Source organism: Lepus europaeus, chromosome 9 (genome assembly GCF_033115175.1).
Source record: "Lepus europaeus isolate LE1 chromosome 9, mLepTim1.pri, whole genome shotgun sequence".
NCBI lineage: Eukaryota > Metazoa > Chordata > Mammalia > Lagomorpha > Leporidae > Lepus > Lepus europaeus.
In genome coordinates, this window is record NC_084835.1 from 20,249,284 (window position 1) to 20,271,574 (window position 22,291).

Below are 22,291 nucleotides of genomic sequence, written 5' to 3' on the forward strand. Positions count from 1 at the left end.
AATCACACACCATCAACACTCTCTGTCAAAAGGGCTGAACAGGCCATAACCCCCACACCTCCTATCCTACCCACTCTTCCTTTAGGGATTTAAGGGTAAGAAATGTCAGCAGATCAGCATGAGATTAACAGAAAACACTCTTTTTGGGTGACGGTTTACCACACTGTAGGCAAAAATACTATTTTATAAAAAAAGAAAAGGAAGAATAGGCAAATTCCAACAGGACAGAAAATCACAGTCCAAGCAGAACAGGGCAGCTCGCCAGCCGCTTGACAGACAGGTTCACTTACCTGCACAAATGAAGCCCTGCTCCCATTGTAGTGGACAATCTGTTCTGTTTCTACAAAGTTAGCTGCGTGGCCTTCAGAATCAATTCCTAAATTAAAAGTAATTAGGAAACACATTGAGTACATAAGAGACATCAGAAAATCACACTTTCAGGTTAACTTGGAAAGAACTGAACAAGTTCAAAGTAGTAGAAAAGTACTTATAAAACTAAACTCCAAAGGCACAATCCATCACCAGAAAATGAAGAGAAGCTCACTCTTTAAGTACATTTAAAAAGAAGTAAAGACCTATTAATAAACAGATAACGTTGGTTATTATTTAACATATTCTTATGCCTACAAAATTCCTCAAAACCAGTGTTTCTCAAACTTGACCTATTTTTTAAAAAAACACTCTCAGGCCGGCGCCGTGGCTTAACAGGCTAATCATCTGCCTTGCGGCGCCGGCACACCGGGTTCTAGTCCCGGTTGGGGCACCGGATTCTATGCCGGTTGCCCCTCTTCCAGGCCAGCTCTCTGCTATGGCCCGGGAAGGCAGTGGAGGATGGCCCAAGTGCTTGGGCCCTGTACCCGCATGGGAGACCAGGAGAAGCACCTGGCTCCTGGCTTCGGATCAGCACGAAGTGCCAGCCACAGTGGCCATTGGAGGGTGAACCAACGGCAAAAAGGAAGACCCTTCTCTCTGTCTCTCTCTTACTATCCACTCTGCCTGTCAAAAAAACAAAAAACAAAACCAAAAAAAACCTCTCCAAGACCCTTGAGAGCATGTCCAGAGATTATATTTAAAAAAAAATACTATTTCGGAGACCAGCGCTGTGGTGTAGAGGGTGAAGCTGCCGCCTGTACTGCCAGCATCCCATACGGCCTCTGGTTCAAGTCCTGGCTGCTCCACTTCCAATCCAGCTATCTCTATGGCCTGGGGAAGCAGTTTTAGATGGCCCAGGTCCTTGGGCCCGTGCACCCACGTGGGAGAGTTCGGCCTTTACAGCCATTTGGGAAGAGAACCAGCAGATGGAAGACCTCTCTCATTCTCTCTGCCTTTGTCTCTCTGTAACTCTGCCTTTCAGATAAATAAATAAATCTTTAAAAAAGCCAGCTTTAAAAGAAAACACTATTTTGAAAGTTAAGACTACCAATTTCGTGTTGGCATGGTGCAGCGGGTAAGCTGCTGCCTGCCTGGCCAGCATCTCATTTGAGCATCTGTTGAAGTACTGGCTGCTCACTTCTGATCCAGATCCTTGCTAATGTGCCAGGGAAAGCAGCGAAGATCCTGAAACCCACATGGGAGACACAGATGGAGTTCTAGGCTCCTCTCTTCAGTCTGGCCTAGTCCCAGCTGTTGTAGGCATGTGGGGAGTAAACCAACGGATGGAAGCTGTCTCTTCTTGTCATACTACCCTTCAAAGAAACAAATCTTTAAAAATAAGCTATCAATTTAGCTGGTCATATTCAGTAATAACAATATTAAATGCAAATGTGGCCCATTCCATTAGCAGTATTTAGTTTTTGTTTTTGTTTGTTTTGACAAGCAGAGTGGACAATGAGAGAGACAGAAAGAAAGGTCTTCCTTTGCCGTTGGCTCACCCTCCAATGGCCGTCACGGCCGGCGCACCGCGCTGATCCAAAGGCAGGAGCCAGGTGCTTCTCCTGGGGTGCAGGGCCCAAGCACTTGGGCCATCCTCCACTGCACTCCCGGGCCATAGCAAAGAGCTGGCCTCTGGCAGATACTTAGATTGACTTACATTATCAAAATTAAAACAAAAACTGTTCATAACCCTTGATGCTGATTAGTTCTTTCAAATATCTGAAGAACTCCATTATATACTTGAACTTAACCTATTTTAATAAGAAAAGTTAAGTAAATGTAACTTTCAAGCTATTCACTGAATCCAATTAAAAGAAATCAACATTTCTATCTGTCCCAAATACTTGTAAAAAAAAAAAAAAGAGAGAGAGAGAGATTCATTTATTTATTTGAAAGAGATAGGGAGAGACAGACAGAGATTTTCCATTCACTGGTTCATTTCGTAGGTCTCCCACCTGGGTGCAGGGGCCCAAGCACTTGGGCCATCATCTGCTGCTTTCCCAGGTACATTAGCAGGGAGCTGGATTGGAAGTGGAGTAGCTGAGACTCAAACCAGCACCCAAATGAGATTCTGTCATCATAGGCGGTGGCTTAATCCACTATGCCACAATGTGGGCCCCCTAATTATTTCTGAATGTCCTTTCTATTTGACCTGCTTCTCAAATATAACATGTGGAGGTGTGTGTTGTTTTTCTTAAAATATTACCAGGAGGGGACAAAATTATCGAGCCACATCAGCAATGATGGACCTTCTCAACCCTTTTTCAGATTACTGTCAGAGCCATGGGCTATGCTTGTTTCTTTTCACAAGGAGCAATATGCATTTGAGAGTGAGGAGGTGGAGATACCTCAATATATTTATGAAAAGATTTTCAAGTTATACTAAATTAAAAAAAAGAAACCAAGGTGCATAAGATATAACCTTGTCTACAAAAGGAGAAGCACATCCACCTGTATTAACATAAACACTATGCAGAAGGACGGACAAGAAACTAGCATCTGATTCGCTGGTGGGAGGGGAAGAACCAAGTAGGTGAGGCTGGAAACAGGAAATGTGTTTCTAGTTAATCCTTCTTGTTATTTGAAATATGCAAATACATTGCCTATGTAAAATTTTTAATTACAAAATCTGTTTCCATTCAAGAAAATCTACTTACAAACAAGGTGCTAGCTCTACTCTCATCTGTAATGACAGAGATAAATCAATATAAACTTTTGGCCTGCACCGTGGCTCAATAGGATAATCCTCTGCCTAGCGGCGCTGGCACACTGGGTTCTAGTCCTGGTCGGGGCGCCGGATTCTGTCCTGGTTGCCCCTCTTCCAGGCCAGCTCTCTGCTGTGGCCCGGGAGTGCAGTGGAGGATGGCCCAAGTGCTTGGGCCCTGCACCTGCATGGGAGACCAGGAGAAGCACCTGGCTCCTGCCTTCGGATCAGCACAGTGCGCCGGCCGCAGCACGCCAGCCGCGGCGGCCATTGGAGGGTGAACCAACGGCAAAAGGAAGACCTTTCTCTCTGTCTCTCTCTCCCTCACTATCCACTCTGCCTGTAAAAAAAAATATATATATATATAAACTTTCAACAGGGACTTGATTCTGATACACTGTGGTTTAAAGAAGAAAAAACAAAGGAGAAACTCCATTTGAAATGAAAGCCAACTTTTCAAATTTTCAAAGCTTGGCTTGAACAAATGAGCATGTACGTAGTATAGAACTTAGAGAATAAACAGTTTCTAGAAGGGTGGAAGGCATAAAATTAGATGTCTAGCTTTATGCATACAACAAACCCAACAATATTTAAAGAAAATACTCCTTGATATGAGTTTAGGTTACTGAAATTTACAGAGTTCAGCTGTGCTGTCAGGGATTCAACAAATACACCATTCCTCTTAAAGCAGTAAGCAGCAGTCTACAGTAGCTGGAATGAAGCACAGGAGACCTATGTAATTATTACCGTGAAACAGGACATAACTAATAACGATAATGAGAACGAAACACATCATTCACGTTGCTGTAAGACAAAATGTTATTGACAGGTAAAGCTCAGTACTGAATCGTGCTGACAAAATCCATCTCACCTCTCACATAATAGCGCACACCAGCTCTGAAACAACTCCTCCTCGAGATGAGAATCCAATCAAAGTATTTTCCATTAATAGAACACGAACGCATAGTAATAACTTAACTATTAAGAAAAATATTACATAGAAATCATATGTGCTATTTACAGATTCAATGTTACTCTATTTACCCTAATAAGAATGAATTGTCTTTAACATTAAAAAGAATGGAGAATATACAAATCCTTTTGTTCTTTCATGAATATTTATATGCCTTTAGAACTGTCATCTTCGATACTGAAGTTGTGTCAAGTCACCAAAAATCACCTGGAAATTTTAGCTCTACTTTTCCTTTCAAACTAGAAAAAAATGAACCTAAACATGAGAAACAGTGTCTCCTAAAAGCTTTTATTAAAATACAGTTTCCTTAAATACAAGTAACAGTATATGTTATATGATACTCATCACCATCAGTAACAGTGTCACAATCCAGGGTACACCGAAAAATTGATGAAAAACTCAATTAAAAGTCAAGCTTATTTTGGTATAAATAACTGGGAAATCCATGCAGTTTTCCTCAGAGTTTGCATTTTCCATGAACTTTCTGAAGACCCCATGAGGGTCTTCAGACATGGAAAGTCTAAGGGCTGACCTTTTCACTTCACTCCCAATTTAAAGGGTTACAGAAGCCTCGGAAGCTCACACCACCTATTACCCTAAATACTGTTTTCACTTTAGGATGTCCTAAGTAGAAAAATGCATCACTTTACAAACATTTTCAAAAACCTCTGTATATGTAGAGTTGCTGCCTGATGGGTACAGAATTTGACTGGGGTGATGGAAGCCTTTTAAAAGTAGCGATGCTGACTGTACCACTATGAATGTCATTAACACCACTGAACTGTACACTTAAAAATGGTTAAAGCAGCAAGTTTTCTGTGAAATATACCTGATTATAATAACTATGTCATGCACACAGCCCCCTGTGCACCCACCAGCATCTCCAAAGCATCCTGAGCTCCTTTCTACCAGGCTGCATCACTGCCCTCCAAGAGGTACCAAGAGCCACTCGGGTCACCATTCCCTTGCTTGCCTTTCCATCCTGGCCAGAGTAACTGACTGGCCTGAACAATGTTTGACTCTTTTACATAGAAGGAATTACTCTGTATGTATTCTTTTGGCTCATTTTATTTGTTCAACACAGACATGAGGCTCATCCACTTCAACTATCCAGCTCTCCACTGTATGAAGATCCCATAGTTCACTTATCCACTCTGTTCAATAACATGTGCAATGTTTCCAGTTTTTGCTATGATGAACAGTGCTACAAAAGATGTCTCCGTATTTGAACCAATGGAAATGCTCTAAGGCACAGTACTGCTGGGTGACAGAATACATTCATCTTCTGATCTTATGAGGAAACGCCAGATTAAATTAGGATTACTAACACTTGATATTGTCTGCTTTTGTAATGTGTTACCAGACTGGTGAGGGTTATGATAGGAGGACAAGTTTGTCGTATGCCTTCAATAGCCTACCCTTTTTCTGTTACTGAATTTGCCCTATGGTATTTCCCACATGTAGCATTTTTAAATACAGTTTGATCCACTATAAAGCATAACAGCATAATAAAGTATCTGAGCATCCTCAACCCAACTCGAGAACAATGCCAAACCCTGAATCCAGTCATCTGTTCCTTCCTCAGTCTATGCAACTGTCTTTCCAACTATTTCCATTTTCCTTTTTAGTTTCAACATATGGAACCATGACTGATAAACACCCAACTGCTTCCAAGTTTTATACAAATGCACTACCTTGTTTCCTCTAAAAGTTCCTGAGATTCATCCTTACACTGCATGGAGACCAGGTTCACTCCTCCTTCAGTGCTGTGTGCAACCTCTAAGAATTTTACACAAAGAAAACCCTGATTCTTCTGTTGACAGAACTTGTGATGCTCATAGCTGTGCTCTAGTACGGAGCTGTGACTATTTCTATAAATACCTCCTGCCATGCAAAGACTGGCTGATGCACAGAAGTGCTGGCCAGTTCTCAAGAGAATGCTGAGTAATGTTCACAAGTGCTGAATGACACAAGATGAGCCGTGTGTGACTCAACCCTCTGTGAGCTGGCACTATCCGACTTAATAAATATACTCTCCTTTGAAACCCACAGCACTAGGGAAGATTCCAAGGCAGTATTTATTCATGTTCTCACCCAAATTACCCATGTTGAGTCAGAGCACAAAGATGAGTAAGAGATGAGCCTGCTCTTAAAGCTAAATCTAGCAGAGGATATGACTGACTGCTTCATGAATCATTTTCTCTGGCTACAAGATGTATGTGTGTGTGTGTGTGTGTGTGTTAGACAACCGAGAAAGCACGGAGGGAACAAGAGGTAAACACAGAGGCTGAGTCACATCACTGAGAGATAACTTAACAATGTGAATGTATTTACTTCTAGTCTTCTATCAATGAGTCACCCCCAGGGCAATCCACTCCCACACTGTCCTCAACCTCTAACACTTCACCACCCTTCCAGTCCAAGACATCACTTCCTATTTCTCTGTGAAAAGGTTAGGCTCTCCACAGGCTTCTAGCACATGTGGACAGCCACCAGTGCCCACATCCACACATCTGCTTTCCATCCATGAAGGTAGATGAGAGCTATGCCTGGCCTCTACCTGTGCACAGATCCCCAAGTCCCCTCACACTCATGGACATCACACCTGCGTGAACCTCCACCAATTGCCCCCTTCTCCAAAACCTATGTCAGCATTTCCAGGCACCTCATCTCCTTCCTCAAAGTCATCATGTTGAACCAATCAGCATTATGGCAGCTGGTCATACCCTCTTCTTGGACACATGATCTTAACTTGCTTCTGGAACATTCCTCTCATTTAGTTGGTCTTTCCCTTCCTTATTGGCCTTTACTGGTTCAACATCATTTCTCCATCTTCTAGATCTTGGCGTAACCCTATAACCTGCCCCTTTGGCTCACTCACTTTAGAAACTCTGCACCCTCACTGAGGCCTGCAGTCCATGGCTCTACCATTTTCTCAGATTCAGGTCATCGCTCGCGCTCTCTCTCCAGATCTTTTCTCTTATCCATAAACACTACTTCCTGGATGACCTCATCCAGCTTCATGGCTTTCAATGTCCTCTGTACTCTTGAGACCTCTTAAATTTATGTCTCCAGCACAGACTTCCTCCCTAACTCCAGTCTCTTTTATCCAACTGCCTTTGATATCTTTATTTGGATATCTACAAAAATCTCAAGTTTAACATGTCCAAATAAAATTCAAGATACTTTTCTGCCTAGGGAAAAGCGCCTTTCCACTTTCAGACTCTCTCCCCATCTCAGTGAATGGCTTCCTTCCACTTACTCTGGCCAGGAAACTTAGAGTCACACTCAAGTGAACTTTGCTCTTTCATACCCCACATAAAATCAATCAGAAAATCCTATTAGTTTGGTCTTCAAAAGGGATCTAGAACCTGGATATTTCTCACCACCATTACTGTAACCACCCCAGTCTCAGAAAATCTCATCTCTCACCTGAATGACTGTGACCCCTCCTGTTGCTTGTATCCATCCTTGCTGGCCCTTTGGCCTATTCTCTACGCTACAGTCAGAATGTAGTCAATCCTCTTCGCAAATTCTCCCAACAGTTTCTCATTAAAGTAAAAGCTACAGTTCTTCTGTGGCCTATAAGGACCTGAGTAACCTGGGCCCAGCTACTGCTATGAATACAGCTCCCATTTTTCCTCTTCCACACACTCTGTTCCACACACTCTGTTCCAGTCACTGAGTCCTGCCTTGGCCTTTTGTACTTGCTGCTCGCTCGCTCGCTCTCTCTCTCTCTCCCGCTATGTGCATGCCCGTGTGTGTGTGTGTGTGTGTTAAACATGAAACAGCATTTCTAGTCAATAAAATGCATTAAACAAAAGCTCATTACGGCTTTAAATTTAAGGCTAACTAGGTAAACTGTGTCTAAAAATCACCAGCAAATAGAAGCCCCAGCTGCTGCAGCCACTTGGGGAGTAAATGAGCAGAGTATTTCTTTCCTCCTGACTTTCAAATAAATTAAAAAAAAAAAAAAAAAAAGCAGCTCTATAATCTCACTATCTATTTCTCCATTTACAGTCTCATTTATAAAACACACACACACACAGTTGGCCCAAAAGCCTTGGAGCACTCCTACAGCTGTTTGTTCTTATTTTATCCTTAGGAAAACTTAGAAAGCTTTAGGGAGGGAGGAAAAACAAACAGGAAAACAGACTAAGTGCTATTTTCTGGTTTTTATTCCTCCAGTGTGGAAAACCTTTCCTCCTTTATTGTTCTAAGTACAACAGTAATAATTTGATGAAAGCGTATGAATGACCACATCACGACTGCGCAGCAGGAAGGTTACTGAGGGGCACCTGACTAACAAGATGCCACCTGGGTTTCTGCAGGACACAGTGCTGATGACAGCTGGCACCAGCACACTCAAGAACCAGCTCACCTTGCTCCCTTTCCATTACGCTGTCTCGGTTAAAGAGATTTTTTAAAGGAACTTACAATTAGACAAATATGATGCATTAGACAAATATTATGCATTTTTGCATTTGCACTACGATTTTCCCCAAGCACTATTCTTTGTACTCTATTTTCACTTTTCTACTATTTAAAATAACAAAAAATTTAATTGTACTTCTCCTAAGTTGCTGATCAGTGTAGTTTGAGTCTAACTTTGTCATCACTAAGATTTCATTTCATGACAGATAAGTTCAAATAACTCTAATTTATTGATACAAGATAATATCAAATAAAGTCAAATACAGTACACATACCCCTTCTCTTTAAACCACCAGCACCAGAACTCTTAAACAGAGAATAATTTAGTCTGGGGAGTTCATTCTCTACGAAAAATACGTTCATTTAAATCAGTATTGTAACATTTTATGTCAATAAGCTTGTTTTTCTTATCAACAACTTTTTGAAATATAACTTATGTAGTATTTAAAATTGTTCTGAATCTTACAGTAAAATTTAAATAGAAACTGCTAGAAACTAATGAATACTGTTATATAAGGATACAGCCATGTAAAACTGGAAGAGCAAACCGATGGACCTGAAATAAAGATGTACACTTAGAATCAATACACTTTAAAAATAAGTAAATAAATAGATCACTAAATAAGAAAGTAAGATATAAACAAAGCAGTAGGCTACAGGTAAATTTTAGTTTTAAAGAACTTTCTGTTATGTGACATTTAATATGCATTACAAGTGTGAAGGCTTGAATACCCACAGAACGGGGACTCTAATAAACCTACACGAAGCTGCAGCATGCTTACCTCTCCTCTTACCAGTCCGCCTGTAACAACTCCACCCGTCTTGGGAAAAGATATTCTAAACTCAGTGTATGCAACTCAGCTACTCCCCCCACCCCAAAAAAAGCAAATGACAAGAAATAAACCAATTACACAAATCGACCTCTGTAGGTTGATTAATCTATAATGTCTTAGCAGGGCCTCCCTCCACAGCCTTCATTTGGCTAAAGAGAGGACAGAGGCAGGGTCACCGCACACATCTCTCCCAGGTCACTGGCGGAAGCCACAGCCCCAGGAAGACACATGCAGAGCCCCACTCATCTGGGGTCCTTCTGGCCCTCATTTCTCCACGGCTCATCCACCAACACCCGCTCTAGCTCTCTCTTACAGAAAGCAACACATTTTTACTTTAGGTGCCTACAGGAGCTCGTAGCAAAATAATTAGGCTTCTTCAACCAAGCGAGTGTAGACCTGATCCAAGTGTGTAAGCTCCACACAGTGAAATCAGAAGTATCGATCCGAATCCCTGGTGAGTAGTCATTTTACGCTAAGTCACTGTGTAGTACGTATTCATGACACAGCAGATGTGATTCCACGCACGTTACCTCTGGCTGGGCAGACAGCTCCCGCAGAAGATGGCCGTTCCACACAAACCGCTGATCTGCCTGAGAGAAGTCGGAGAAGGCAATGAAGTCTCTGTCGCCAGCTGCCTCTCCACAGCAAGCAGACTGCGCCCATCATGGCTGCTGGCAGCTAGGAGCAGATTTCCCTGGCGTGCTCCAGACGGAATACAGTCGTGTCAGGCACGTTTGTCACCGTGCAAGCATCACGGGGTCTCCTCACCCACACTAAGACAGCGAGCACGGTACCAGGTGACACAAGCTAACGGGACCAATGTCGCACATGCAGTCCCACACTGGCCCAAACTTCATTCAGCGGTGCTTGAAGGTCCGTATTTTCTACCCAGTTCTGTCCCTCCTCCAGGTACTCCCGTCTCACTGCCTCCTGCCAGATAGAAACCTGGGAGTCCTCTCGGGGTCTTTCTCTCCTTTATATTTAATCAGTTGCCAAGGACTGAATCTCCTTCAAATCCCATCCTCTTTTCTGATTCCTATTCCCATCACCCTTGGCCAACACTTGGGTCCAACCCAACTACTGAAACAGCTTCCCCGGCCTCGAGTTTTGGCCTTGCCCTCCCTGCTCATTCCCCCAAAATGCTGCCAGAAGGAGTTGGCCACACTATAAACACAGAAGCAGGGCTTCTGCAACAACTCTATTTAAGTGCGTCAGTAGATCAATTCTCTTTGCAAAATACAGCAACTGAACCCCACAGCCCACCCACCCCACAGCTCCAAGTCTCAGTTCTTAAGTCAATAAATTCCTTTCCAGTTACAAAAATTAAAAGTAACATCAGTGCAGAATCATCAATATCAATACGAACATTAATTTTATAAACCTAATTATAGCACTAATCGAAATGCTATTACTACAGAACACTGGGAGCTAAGAAATTACAAATGAATGCAAGGTGAGTTTAAAGATTTTATACCTCAAAGCTAACACTTGACAGTGTGGTATTGTTCATGCAAAAATACAAATTGTGAAAAGTTTTTAATTACCTACCTGTGTTTTTACATGAGATTTCTAAATGTTTACATACAGTGGTTCCCAATCCTGGCTGTGCACATATATAGATTCCAGGGCCCTCAATTTGGGGTTGTAATGTACACCTGAATTATGGTACGTTTTTCTTTTTCTGAAAGATTTATTTATTTGAAAGTCAGAGTTTTAGATGGAGGGACAGAGATATCTTCTGTTGCTGGTTCACTCCCCAGATGGCTGCCAACAACCAGCACTGGGCGAGGCAAAAGCCAGGAGCTTCACCTGGGTCTCCCACACAAGTGGCAGGGGCCTGGACTCCAAGGCCATCTTCTGCTGCTTTTCCCATGCTATTAGCAAGGAGCTGGATTATAAGTGGAGCAGCCAGGATACAAACCAGCACCCACATGGGATACCAGTATTGCAGGTGGCGGCTTTACCTGCTACACCATAACACCAGCCCCATGGTATGTTTTTAAAAGTTTCATACATGACCTCAATTCAGCCAGGATTGAGAAATATCAATACAAATTTTTAGGGATGAAACACAGACATATTCCTTAAGAAAAGTAAAATAAAGAGAAATAACCAAAGATCAAGCTTACCCTTTCCAAGAGACTCATTTCTTGAAATTCTGGACTAGTGTTGGAGAGGCGCTGCAAAGTATGGGTCAGATCGTATGTCGTTGAAAAGTAAAACCCGTCCACACTCAAGACATGGTTTAGCATTGCTAGGAAAGTTTTATTATCTTGCAACTGGAAACAAAGGAGGAAATCAGCATTTACTATCTCACAGTTAAACAGGGATCTGTCAGACGAAGAAAAGAATGAAAACGAAGCCAGTGCGACTGGCACCAGGACTGGGCCAGAGCAGGACCCTCCTCATTTGCCCAGGATCTGGGACTGTTCTGGACCCAGAGGGGACGTTCACTAACTCCTACAAGGCTTTGGAGCATGACTGGACTAGGCAGCACTCCTTCTCTGTGGTGGCCTCCACAACTTTTACTCTGAAGAGCTATTCTAACAAAACATCACCTCAGGTTACTGCATGCCAGACACTTTCCTGTCAAGGTCTTTAATCTTCATGGGAACCTTGCTATGCTAATTAGTCTTATTTGACAAGTGAAACACAAATTCATGAGAGACCCATAATTCTGAGAGTAAAGAACAAGAGATGGACATCATCTACATTCTCAAGAAACTTTACTGGTTTGCATCGGATGCGAATAAAATTGAACTCTTTTCTTTAAAACAAAGATTTGAAAGAAAAATACAATAAAAATATTTCTCTTTATTTTTCAATAATTTTAACTGGTTTTTCCAGTGAATACCAAGATTGACATCTGTTCTTATTCTTGTTTTAAAAAATAACTGTTAATGTCTGGTAGTGTTTAGTGATTACCAAGTTAACCTACATACTAGAAATTTATATACTACAGTACTTTTAATTTGGTCTTAGACATTTTGTTTTTTAACAAAGGCAATGCTAAAATTACCTACATGGCCTGACAATAAAGAATAGTAATCAAGGAGAAACTGTCCAAGATAATGTATTAGTGGGCTATTAAATGAATATAGCCACTTTTATTTATTTAAAATATCATGCCTTATAGAGAATGAATACTTTGAGATATATAATAAAAAAGAAATTCTAAAGTATAAAAAGCATGTCTCACAAATTTAATTAGTAAGACTGTGCTATGACTTTTTAAAATGTTTATAATAAACTACATGTTTTAAACTTCCAATAACATTTTTGTAATCAAGAACATAAAAACACAACTCTAAATTACATTTGGAAAACAATCATTCTCAAGAGGGGTAAACGTGTAAACATGAAATATTCATAAAAAGTTAAATTTCAAAAACTAGAACCTGGCAGTGCCACACATACTTAAAGCAAAAACAGTGTTTGAATATGCAGTCTACACTGTGCATGGTGCAACTGAACTGAAAAAAAGACAATACTGCCTTAATCTTCAACTAGCTTAATAAACAACTGGAAAACTAGGATTGTTCCATGACCTTTCAAAAAACTGTTTGTGTAGGCAGGTGTTGTGGCACAGCAGGTTAAGCTGCACATGCAACTCTGGTATGCCATACTGACTGCTGGTTCAAGACCTGGCTGCTCCATTTCCGATGCAACTCCCTGCTAATTCACATGGGAAACCAACAGAGACTGGCCCAAGAGTTTGGGCCCCTGCACTCATGCAGGAGACTCAGATGGAGTTCTCGGCTCCCAGCTTTGGCCTGGGCCAGTTTTTGTTGCTGTGGCCATTTAGGGAGTGAACCAGCAGATGAAGATGTCTCTCTCTGTAACTGCCACAAATAAAATAAATGATTCTTTTAAGTTACAAACGGATAGGGAAGTTAAAAAATAGGAAAACATTTATTTAGCTCGATGTAATTTAAAACACTGGAAACACTGAGAATTAAAAATACCTTATTTATTTGTAAAATTTTATCAAGAAAAATTTGCATTCTTCTGGTTACATAACTTAGGATACAGAATATTTCTTCAATCATTGGTAAACTGCTACACGTCTTTCTATGTCTGAACCTGTTTCTGATTTTTTTCCCTTGCAGTATCAATGCTATAAAATTCCTCCAAGGACTGCTTTAAATGTGGGTACGTGGGGTGCAGGGAGACTTCTGGCCTGTGAAATTATTTGGTCTGACCCTTCGGTTGAACCTGAAATTCAGTACATCCATACCAGGCTAATTTTCAAATGAATACCTTTGTATGGCCCACACAGCCACTTCATCATAACTGTCACTAAGTCACCTTTCTCAAGACCTCTGGCTGCACGTCTACAGTCTTGAATGGTCAGAGCGTCAGCTACTTCTATGCTCCATTTATGTTCAATTTCAACTTTACAGCTAGGGTTGTCACTTTCTGTTTCTTTGTACTTTCATCTTTGCTGGGTTAATTCTTTAGCAAATATACACAGTAACTGCGTCACTGAGCAACTGGCAATAAGCAACCCATGGTAACTGAAATATGCACATATAGGAATTGTGCAAATGTTAGACCGCCTGAAAAATACATATACACACTGGACACACACGTACACACATTCACATGTGGTAAAAGTGAAAAAAACTTTTCTCTGGGAAAAGACGGAATGAAATGATATGACTAGAACTTCAAAGGTATCTAATATTTTATTTCTACAAAAAGGATACAAAATTAAACCTCAGTGTTGAGTACATGTGCATTTTATGTTTTTCCTTTTGCTCTACATGAAATTTCCCAATTTAAGAACTGAGTTATTTAAGAAAAAAAAGAAAAACAAGAGCAATAAAATATGTGAACAATTTTTCTAATTTTTTATGGGCAGGTGGAAAGGTAGATAGAACAACTTTGCTCTATAGATTGCTTAAATAATTAAGCATAAAAGAAATCAAACATTCTCTGTACACCACAACCCTCCCCCCAATGGTACATATGGGTTCGTAATTTACTGCATCTAGTTCTTACCTGAATATCAGTTAAGTGCAACATTGTCTTCTTATAAGAAAGGATATCAAAATCTGTTGCTTTCCAGATTACATGATTGAAAAATTCACCTATTTTTGTCTTTTTGGTAATGACAATAAGATAATTACCTGCAAAAAGCAAAGCCACACACATAAATATAGAAAGAGCAACTCTAAAGTTAAAAATAGCAGTTCTTATTGTGTCAGTGTTACAGGCTGGCAGATTGTGCTACTCAAAAAGCCCATTTTTTTAAGCAATTTTACAATTTATGAACAGAAATACCAGCTTATTGTTTAGAAAAATTCCTGCTGAAAGGTCAAAATTTTTGCTCAAAGAGATAAAAACAAAAGTTTAATAACCAAAGAAGTCATCTCAGCAGATGGAAATCACAGATGGAAAATACTTTCTCTGTCCTGTCAGCCCTGTGCTACCAACTTCCCATCTGCAGCTGAAGGCATGCTAAGTCATGAGATCTGACCACTGCGGGCAATGCTCTCTCCACCACCCCACGGTTAATAACAGAGAACGTGTGGGGCAGTACAACTAGCTGGTTTCTGCAGTGCCACAAGGACGGATGGTTAGGAACCAGGGGTCATCACAACCCATACACAATACACCAACCCTGATCCTGGCCACCACCCCCCCCCCATATTAATTGTTAGGTTCAACACTACCCACAGCGCTCTCCTGAAAGTGTTCCGTGTACATCCCTCTCCTAGAACTGCCACACTGCAATGCGGGAGCGTACTACTACCTCCCTCACCAGACGGAGCTGGACGGCGAAAGGGCCTTTCATCTTTTCTAGCAGCACTGAGCACAGTGTCTGAGGCAGCAGGAACTTTTAAAAGTCCAACGAATTCAAGTTCAGATAAACAAAAACACTATCTTAATTACTCAGAACCAAGTTATTTCCCTAACATGCGCTGTGTCCTGTCAGTATAGGGTTGAAGGTCCAACAATGCTTTATAATTTTTATTTAAATACTCATGATAAATGTCTCCCTGACTAGGAATTTCAACTACAGTTGAAACAAAATCAAATGCAAAACTTCTTTTTCTTTTAAAATACAACTGTAGCCGGCGCCGCAGCTCACTAGGCTAATCCTCCGCCTTGCGGCTCCAGCACACCGGGTTCTAGTCCCGGTCGGGGCACCGATCCTGTCCCGGTTGCCCCTCTTCCAGGCCAGCTCTCTGCTGTGGCCAGGGAGTGCAGTGGAGGATGGCCCAAGTGCTTGGGCCCTGCACCCCATGGGAGACCAGGAGAAGCACCTGGCTCCTGCCATCGGATCAGCACGGTGCGCCGGCCACAGCGCGCCTACCGCGGCGGCTATTGGAGGGTGAACCAACGGCAAAAGGAAGACCTTTCTCTCTGTCTCTCTCTCACTGTCCACTCTGCCTGTCAAAAAAAAAAAAAAATACAACTGTAGGCTAATAAAATTCAATCACCTGGGGAGTGTTTTAGAAATTAATCAATAAGGTCTGATGTGAATTATATCTTAATCTTACACTCTAATATTGGCAATCTGATTACCTTTTTTGCCATTTTAGCTCATTTTCTCTCACCTGCCACCAGATGAATTGTGCCCAGTACACCAAATATTGGTCTTGTAACAGCAGAAGGAGGAACATCTTTCTTGGCTTTGAAATTAAAACAAAAAAAAAAAAAAAAAAAGAAAGAAAGAAAGAAAAAGAAATTAAAACAAAGTCACACAAAAGAAGTTCAGCAACAGCAAAGGAAATTCAGTTTAAGTTCAATAGTCACTTCAACAAAATCAATATGCATGCTTTGTTCTAATAAAGCAACATTCCTTCATAACCTTAGAACATACGATATTACATATGAAGTAAAGGTCTCTATCTAGAATATGGTCAAGTTAACACATTTCAGCTTGCTCATCAGGTAAACTGTGGGTTATTTCTAATTTCAAATTTTCAAGCAAATTTATTCAACCTTTTGCCAGAAATGAAGTACCTATCCTTTAAGAGAATTAGAAAGTGAACAGAAGCAGGGGTCTGAGACAAATTTTAGTCTATTTTTTTTTTTTAAGATTTATTTATTTCAAAGTCAAGAGTTACAGAGGGAAGGAGAGAGTGATCTTCCATCTACCTGCTGGTTAGCTCCCCAAATGGCTGCAACAGTCAGGGCTGTGCCAGACCATAAAAGGAGCCAGGAGCTTCATCTGGGTCTCTCACATGGCTGACAGGGGCCCAAACACTTGGGCCTTCTTCCGCTGCTTTCCCCAAGCCATTAGAAGGGAACTGGATGGGAAATGGAGCAACCAGGACATGAACCAGTGCCCATATGGGATGCTGGTATTGCAGGCAGCGGCTTTACCCACTATACCGCAGGCAGGCCCCAAGAGTTTAGCAAACAGAATGCAGTGCAAAGACTTGCCTATGTCCATCTAACCATCTGGGAAATGGAGACAGAGGAAGGGAGGCAGAAAGGAGAAAAAGCTTCCTCCTGAGCCTAACAGAAATTGATCCAGGTATGCAGGCAGGCATCACTAACCCAGATTTTATCAGTGATGCCCTTATTAATAAAACAGAGGCTTAGATCACAGGATTCTTTTCACAATTACACAACTTTAAACTGATATGTTTCACAAACAAATTTTGCAGAGATCTCGTTTAGAAAATAATGCCCAAAAGAAGAAGAGAGTCCCACTGTCAAATCACCTTATTTTTGCTGTATTCCAAATTACCTCTCTTTTTCATAGAGTCACATGCATATTAGAAGAACAAAGGCTCTGGATGGACTAAAGAAAGCTGTTTCCCTGTTTAATCCAAGGTTTCTCAAATTTACGTAGCTACAAACTTTTTTTTTTTAAAGATTTATTTATTTATTTGAAAGTCAGAATTACAGAGAGGTCTTTCATCCACTGGTTCACGCCCCAGTTGGCCACAATGGCCAGAGCTGTGCTGATCCAAAGCTAGGAGCCAGGAGCATCTTCCAGGTAATCCCATGCGGGTGCAGGAGCCTATAGCAGGGAGCTGAATGGAAGTGGAGCAGCCAGGACTTGAATCAGCGCCCATACAGGATGCCGGCATTGCAGGCAATGGCTTTACCCACTCTGCCACAGCACTAGTCCTGCTACAAACTTTTCTTTCAATCACAGATTATGCTCCTAAAGCCTATTTTAGAAATACTGCTGTAAATCTAACCATGGTTTTTGTTGGTTTTTTTTTAAACCCACATTCCCCTCTTTTGTGTTTTATAAAGCAGGCATTGTGTGCGATTACATGGGCCCAAAAGTCCAGGAGTGGTAGAGGGACAATGTCTTTAGAGCTGGTTCCTGCTGATATGGGGCAACGAGGTACTCTGCTGGCATGGGGCCATGTCTCAAGCCGCTGTCTCCTTGGTGGGGAACCGAGGATATCTCTGTAGCAGCATTTGGTTGACTGCATGGTTGGTGAAGGCCTTTAACCCTGGCTTTTTTTTTTTTTTAAAGATTTATTTATTTATTCGAAAGTCAGAGTTACAGAGAGAGAAGAGGCAAAGAGAGAGAGATCTTTCACCCGCTGGTTCACTCCCCAGTTGGCCACAACAGCCAGAGCTGCGCCGATCTGAAGCCAGGAGCTTCTTCCAGGTCTCTGAAGCAGGTGCAGGGACCCAAAGGCTTGGGCCATCTTCTACTGCTTTCCCAGGCCATAGCAGACAGTTGTATTGGAAGTGGAACAGCTGAGTCTCGAACCGGAACCCATATGGGATGCCAGGGTGTTAACCCACTGTGCCACAGCGCCAGCCCCAACCCTGGTTCTTAAAGGTGGTCTTAAGGGTAACTTTCTTGTTCTGAATAAAGTTATTATGAATGTGGTCTAAAATTCACTCTGTTGCCCTTAATAATTCAATTTACTTAGCAATGCTATGTCGCAATTGAATAACCTGAAAATCAGGACTGTCACTACAGTGAAAAGCTCAGAGAAAAAAAATCAATGTATTGAGATTACTGGATGAGCCTAAATGTACTATCACTAGAACTATAAATTATATTAACTAGTATGACTGCAGTAACTTTAGCAATTCCTAGGATGCACATTAGCTTCATATGCAAGAAAAATTTCTCTTTCTGCATCCTAATGATAAAAACAAACTGGTGAGGCCAGTGCTGTGGCATAGGGGGTGGAGCCGCCGCCTGCAGTGCCAGCATCCTATGTAGGTACCGGTTCGGGTCCCAGCTGCTCCACTTCCAATCCAGCTCTCTGCTGTGGCCTGGGAAAGCAGTGGAGATGGCCCAGATCCTTGGGCCCCTGCACCTGAGTGGGAAGACCTGGGGGAAGCTCCTGGCTCCTGACTTCAAATCGGCACAGCTCCAGCCGTTGCAGCCAGTTAGGAGTGAACAAGCAGGTGGAAGACCTCTCTCTCTCTCTCTCTCCGCCTTTCCTTCTGAGTAACTCTGACTTCCAAATAAAATAAATAAATCTTAAAAAAAAAAAAAAAAGAAAGAAAGAAACGAAACTGGCTAAGATACTGTCAGCAGGCCAGGCCCTCATCACTACCGACTCTGGGTCACAGCATTGTACCAGGTGCCTGCGATGACTGCTTGCTGTTATCTTCACAGCCCAACTATCCACAACCTCTAGCTTTCCAGTCTATTCTAATGGGTCTGCAATCTCTACCCACAATTAAGTGTCACTGAAAGGGGAAAATAACGGACAACACAGCCACACTAAAGTCCTTGCAAGACACTAGGGTGCATCGATATAAGAAATAATGTGATTAAACTATTGAAGATGTGTACTAACATTTGTTAAAACTAGTGAACTATCTGGAGAGCAGCCAACAAAGGCCAAATTGTCAGATTGAAACAGCTCTACTTCCGTTTGATTGAAGGGAAACTGTAGCTGGTACTTCTCGACTAATCAGATAACCAAGGCAATGAAAAGTTTCTAGCCATACTGCCATTATACTTAACTCACTGAAAATAGTTTCATGTTTTGCTTTACCTATTCCAAAAACATTCAGTGAATGCCTAACTCTAGTTATTCAAATATTATACTTTAAGAAAAGCAAACATAGCCGGCGCCGTAGCTCAACAGGCTAATCCTCCGCCTTGTGGCGCCGGCACACCGGGTTCTAGTCCCGGTTGGGGCGCCGGATTCTGTCCTGGTTGCCCCTCTTCCAGGCCAGCTCTCTGCTATGGCCCGGGAGTGCAGTGGAGGATGGCCCAAGTCCTTGGGCCCTGCACCCAATGGGAGACCAGGAGAAGCACCTGGCTCCTGGCTTCGGATCAGTGCGATGCGCCGGCCACAGCGGCCATTGGAGGGTGAACCAATGGCAAAGGAAGACCTTTCTCTCCGTCTCTCTCACTATCCACTCTGCCTGTCAAAAAATAAATAAAGAAAAGAAAAGAAAAAAAAAAAAAAAAGAAAACCAAACATAAAAGTTTGGAGGAAAACTGGAATTTTTAAATAAATGATATAAGAAATTCCAAAAGCGCTATCATGTGGAACCTTACTTTTTTAAAGTAATTTCATGTTAATCTACTCAGAAATCAATGGTGCTTCAGATAAACTGAAACAAATAAACAAAAACCTCACACCCTTAGGAAAGCAAACTAAAATATAACTGGCTAGGTACATACAAGTTAGGTATATCCTTTGTCTAGAATGCTTACAGGTTTTACTCAATGACATATTTTATTCTTCCAATGATGAAATTATCCTCACAGTCATTAACATTTTCAAAACAAAAACAGCTGTTAACATTCTGTACACTGCAAAGCAAAACTTTCACACTCAAATACCTTCAATCTTAAGAGCCAGAAAGAAGCTTAGACATCTAAATCAATCTTGTCAGGACACAAGTAAAGGAACAAATAAAATAATGACATTTTTAAATCCTTACAGTGAACTGCTACTTAAAACTTCCAAGATCATTTTACCTTCTCATAAAGAGGAGACAACATAAAATGAATCCATAAAATCTAAATGATGTAGCAAAAACTTTAAAATTTTACTAAGGCACACTTACTGACATACCTCTAAGCAGCTTTCATTTTAATTACTGCAATGTATGTATGAACTCGTTCTCACTTTTAAACTGGGCTAGGAAATACCTGCAAGGGTAACTTCTGTGGACACGCGGTCAATGGTTAGCACATCATCCGCTCCATCATCACAGGCTTCCACATAAAACTTCTCAGGTGTGATATGCCTAGGAAGAAATTGAAAAGCATACATAATTAAACCAAAACAAGACTTCTTGTTTTTTTTTTTTCTAAATAAAAGACTTACATAAACATTTACTCTATCAATACTTGAGTCAGTGTGATGGCAAGGTTTTTTTTTCCTTTATACTGTTATTTAATAAATATAAATTTTGAAAGTACAACTTTTGGATTATAGTGGCTTTGCCCCCCATAACCTCCCTCCCACCCACAACCATCCCATCTCCCACTCCCTCTCCCATCCCATTCTTCATCAAGATTCATTTTCAATTATCTTTATATACAGAAGATCAACTTGGTGCATACTAAGATTTCAACAGTTTGCACCCACACAGATACACAAAGTATGAAGTACTACCAAACTAAGACTTCTAAAAAACTGTTTATTATAAAAATTACAGTAGGGTTTACATTTGACATCACTGGGGGATGGATGCTTGGAGTGAGCTAAACCTGCTGTACCACAATGCCCTCTCCTGTAAACTAACTTCCTAACATTAGACTAGTTTCCTTCATTTGGGAAATATGCTAAGGAAAGGAAAATTCCCATCAGGCAACATACAACAAAGAAGGCAAATCTGCCTCAGACCTGGGAATCTCCAATTAAACTAAATATAATGGTTTATTCTCTTTTTTTAAGATTTTATTTATTTGAAAGGCACAGAGGTAGAAAGAGATAGAGAAATAATCAGTCTTCTATCCACTGGTTCACTCCCCAGATGGCCGCAACAGTCAGAGCTGGGCCGATCTGAGGCCAGGATACCGGATCTTCTTCTGGGTCTCCCACGTGGGTGCAGGGGCCCAAGCACTTGTCAGGGAGCTGGATGGGAAGTGGAGTAGTCAGGACTCGAACTTGCACCCATATGGGATGCCAGCACTGCAGGCCAAAGCCTTAACCTACTGCACCACAGCACTGGCCCCGTCACATGACTTTTAAAAGAACAATCATAGCATTGACAAGAAACAGCCCGTTACCAATGCTGCTTTAGTATTACATAAACCAGTAACAGCCTGTTCCACTCCTGGCAATGCCAAAGCAATATTCCAGAACCACAATCAACAAACACACATTGGTCCTATTTATATGGGAAATCAAAACCCAGCCCCCACACAACTCATAAGCCTCTAATTAAAGCACCATTTCAGCAAATTATAAAAGTATACTACATCAGAAGTAGTTACATTGAAAAGGCTTAGAGATTTGCAGTTAAAAACAAACAAACAAAAAACCCCACAGGAGCGCTAATCTTGACTGTGGTAACCCAACATTGGCTGAATTGTGAGCGTCTGCCCTGTGCCAGACACGCTCCAGGTACCAGCACCACAAAGTCCCTGGATTACAGAGCTCACATTCTACTGGGAGAGACAGTCACGCCACAAGGAACTCATTCAACGATTTCAGACAGCGGAAAATGCTAGGACAACAATAAAGGTAGGGCAGGAATAACCGATCATTTTAAGGATTAAATGAAGTAACAGACAGCTCTTGGCTTCTGTGGCGCATTCAACAGGGGAGGAGAGTGTCTGCCCTGCCCACCTCACAGAACAGTGAGAACTAAATGAGCATTTATAAAGGGCTGACTCATAGGTATGGGATCTTTCTAATCATTAATCAAGTAACATTCTTTAACACAGAAAAAGGGAGAAAAGTTGCAAATTTTTCTAACAGGACTAGAAAGGTTTTCAATTAATGCTTTAAAGAAATAATATAGGGGCCAGCGCTGTGGCATAGCAGGTAAAGCTGCTGCCATCCCATATGGGTGCCAGTTCGAGTCCCAGCTACTCCACTTCTCTTTCTCTCT

At 41.5% G+C, this 22,291-nt stretch overlaps 1 protein-coding gene across 1 annotated transcript in view; it reads right to left on the reverse strand.

Moving 5' to 3' along the window:
* The window catches only part of SACM1L (SAC1 like phosphatidylinositide phosphatase), a 68,336-nt gene that overhangs the window by 28,407 nt on the left and 17,638 nt on the right, over window positions 1-22,291 (reverse strand). Inside the window, exons 2-9 of the mRNA XM_062200676.1 lie at window positions 20,379-20,476; window positions 15,883-15,957; window positions 14,321-14,448; window positions 11,446-11,595; window positions 9,847-9,906; window positions 9,006-9,039; window positions 3,948-4,049; window positions 291-376 (exon numbers count right to left, since the gene is read on the reverse strand). Coding sequence (XP_062056660.1) covers window positions 291-376; window positions 3,948-4,049; window positions 9,006-9,039; window positions 9,847-9,906; window positions 11,446-11,595; window positions 14,321-14,448; window positions 15,883-15,957; window positions 20,379-20,476 — 733 coding nt within the window. The remainder of the gene's footprint in view (window positions 1-290; window positions 377-3,947; window positions 4,050-9,005; window positions 9,040-9,846; window positions 9,907-11,445; window positions 11,596-14,320; window positions 14,449-15,882; window positions 15,958-20,378; window positions 20,477-22,291) is intronic.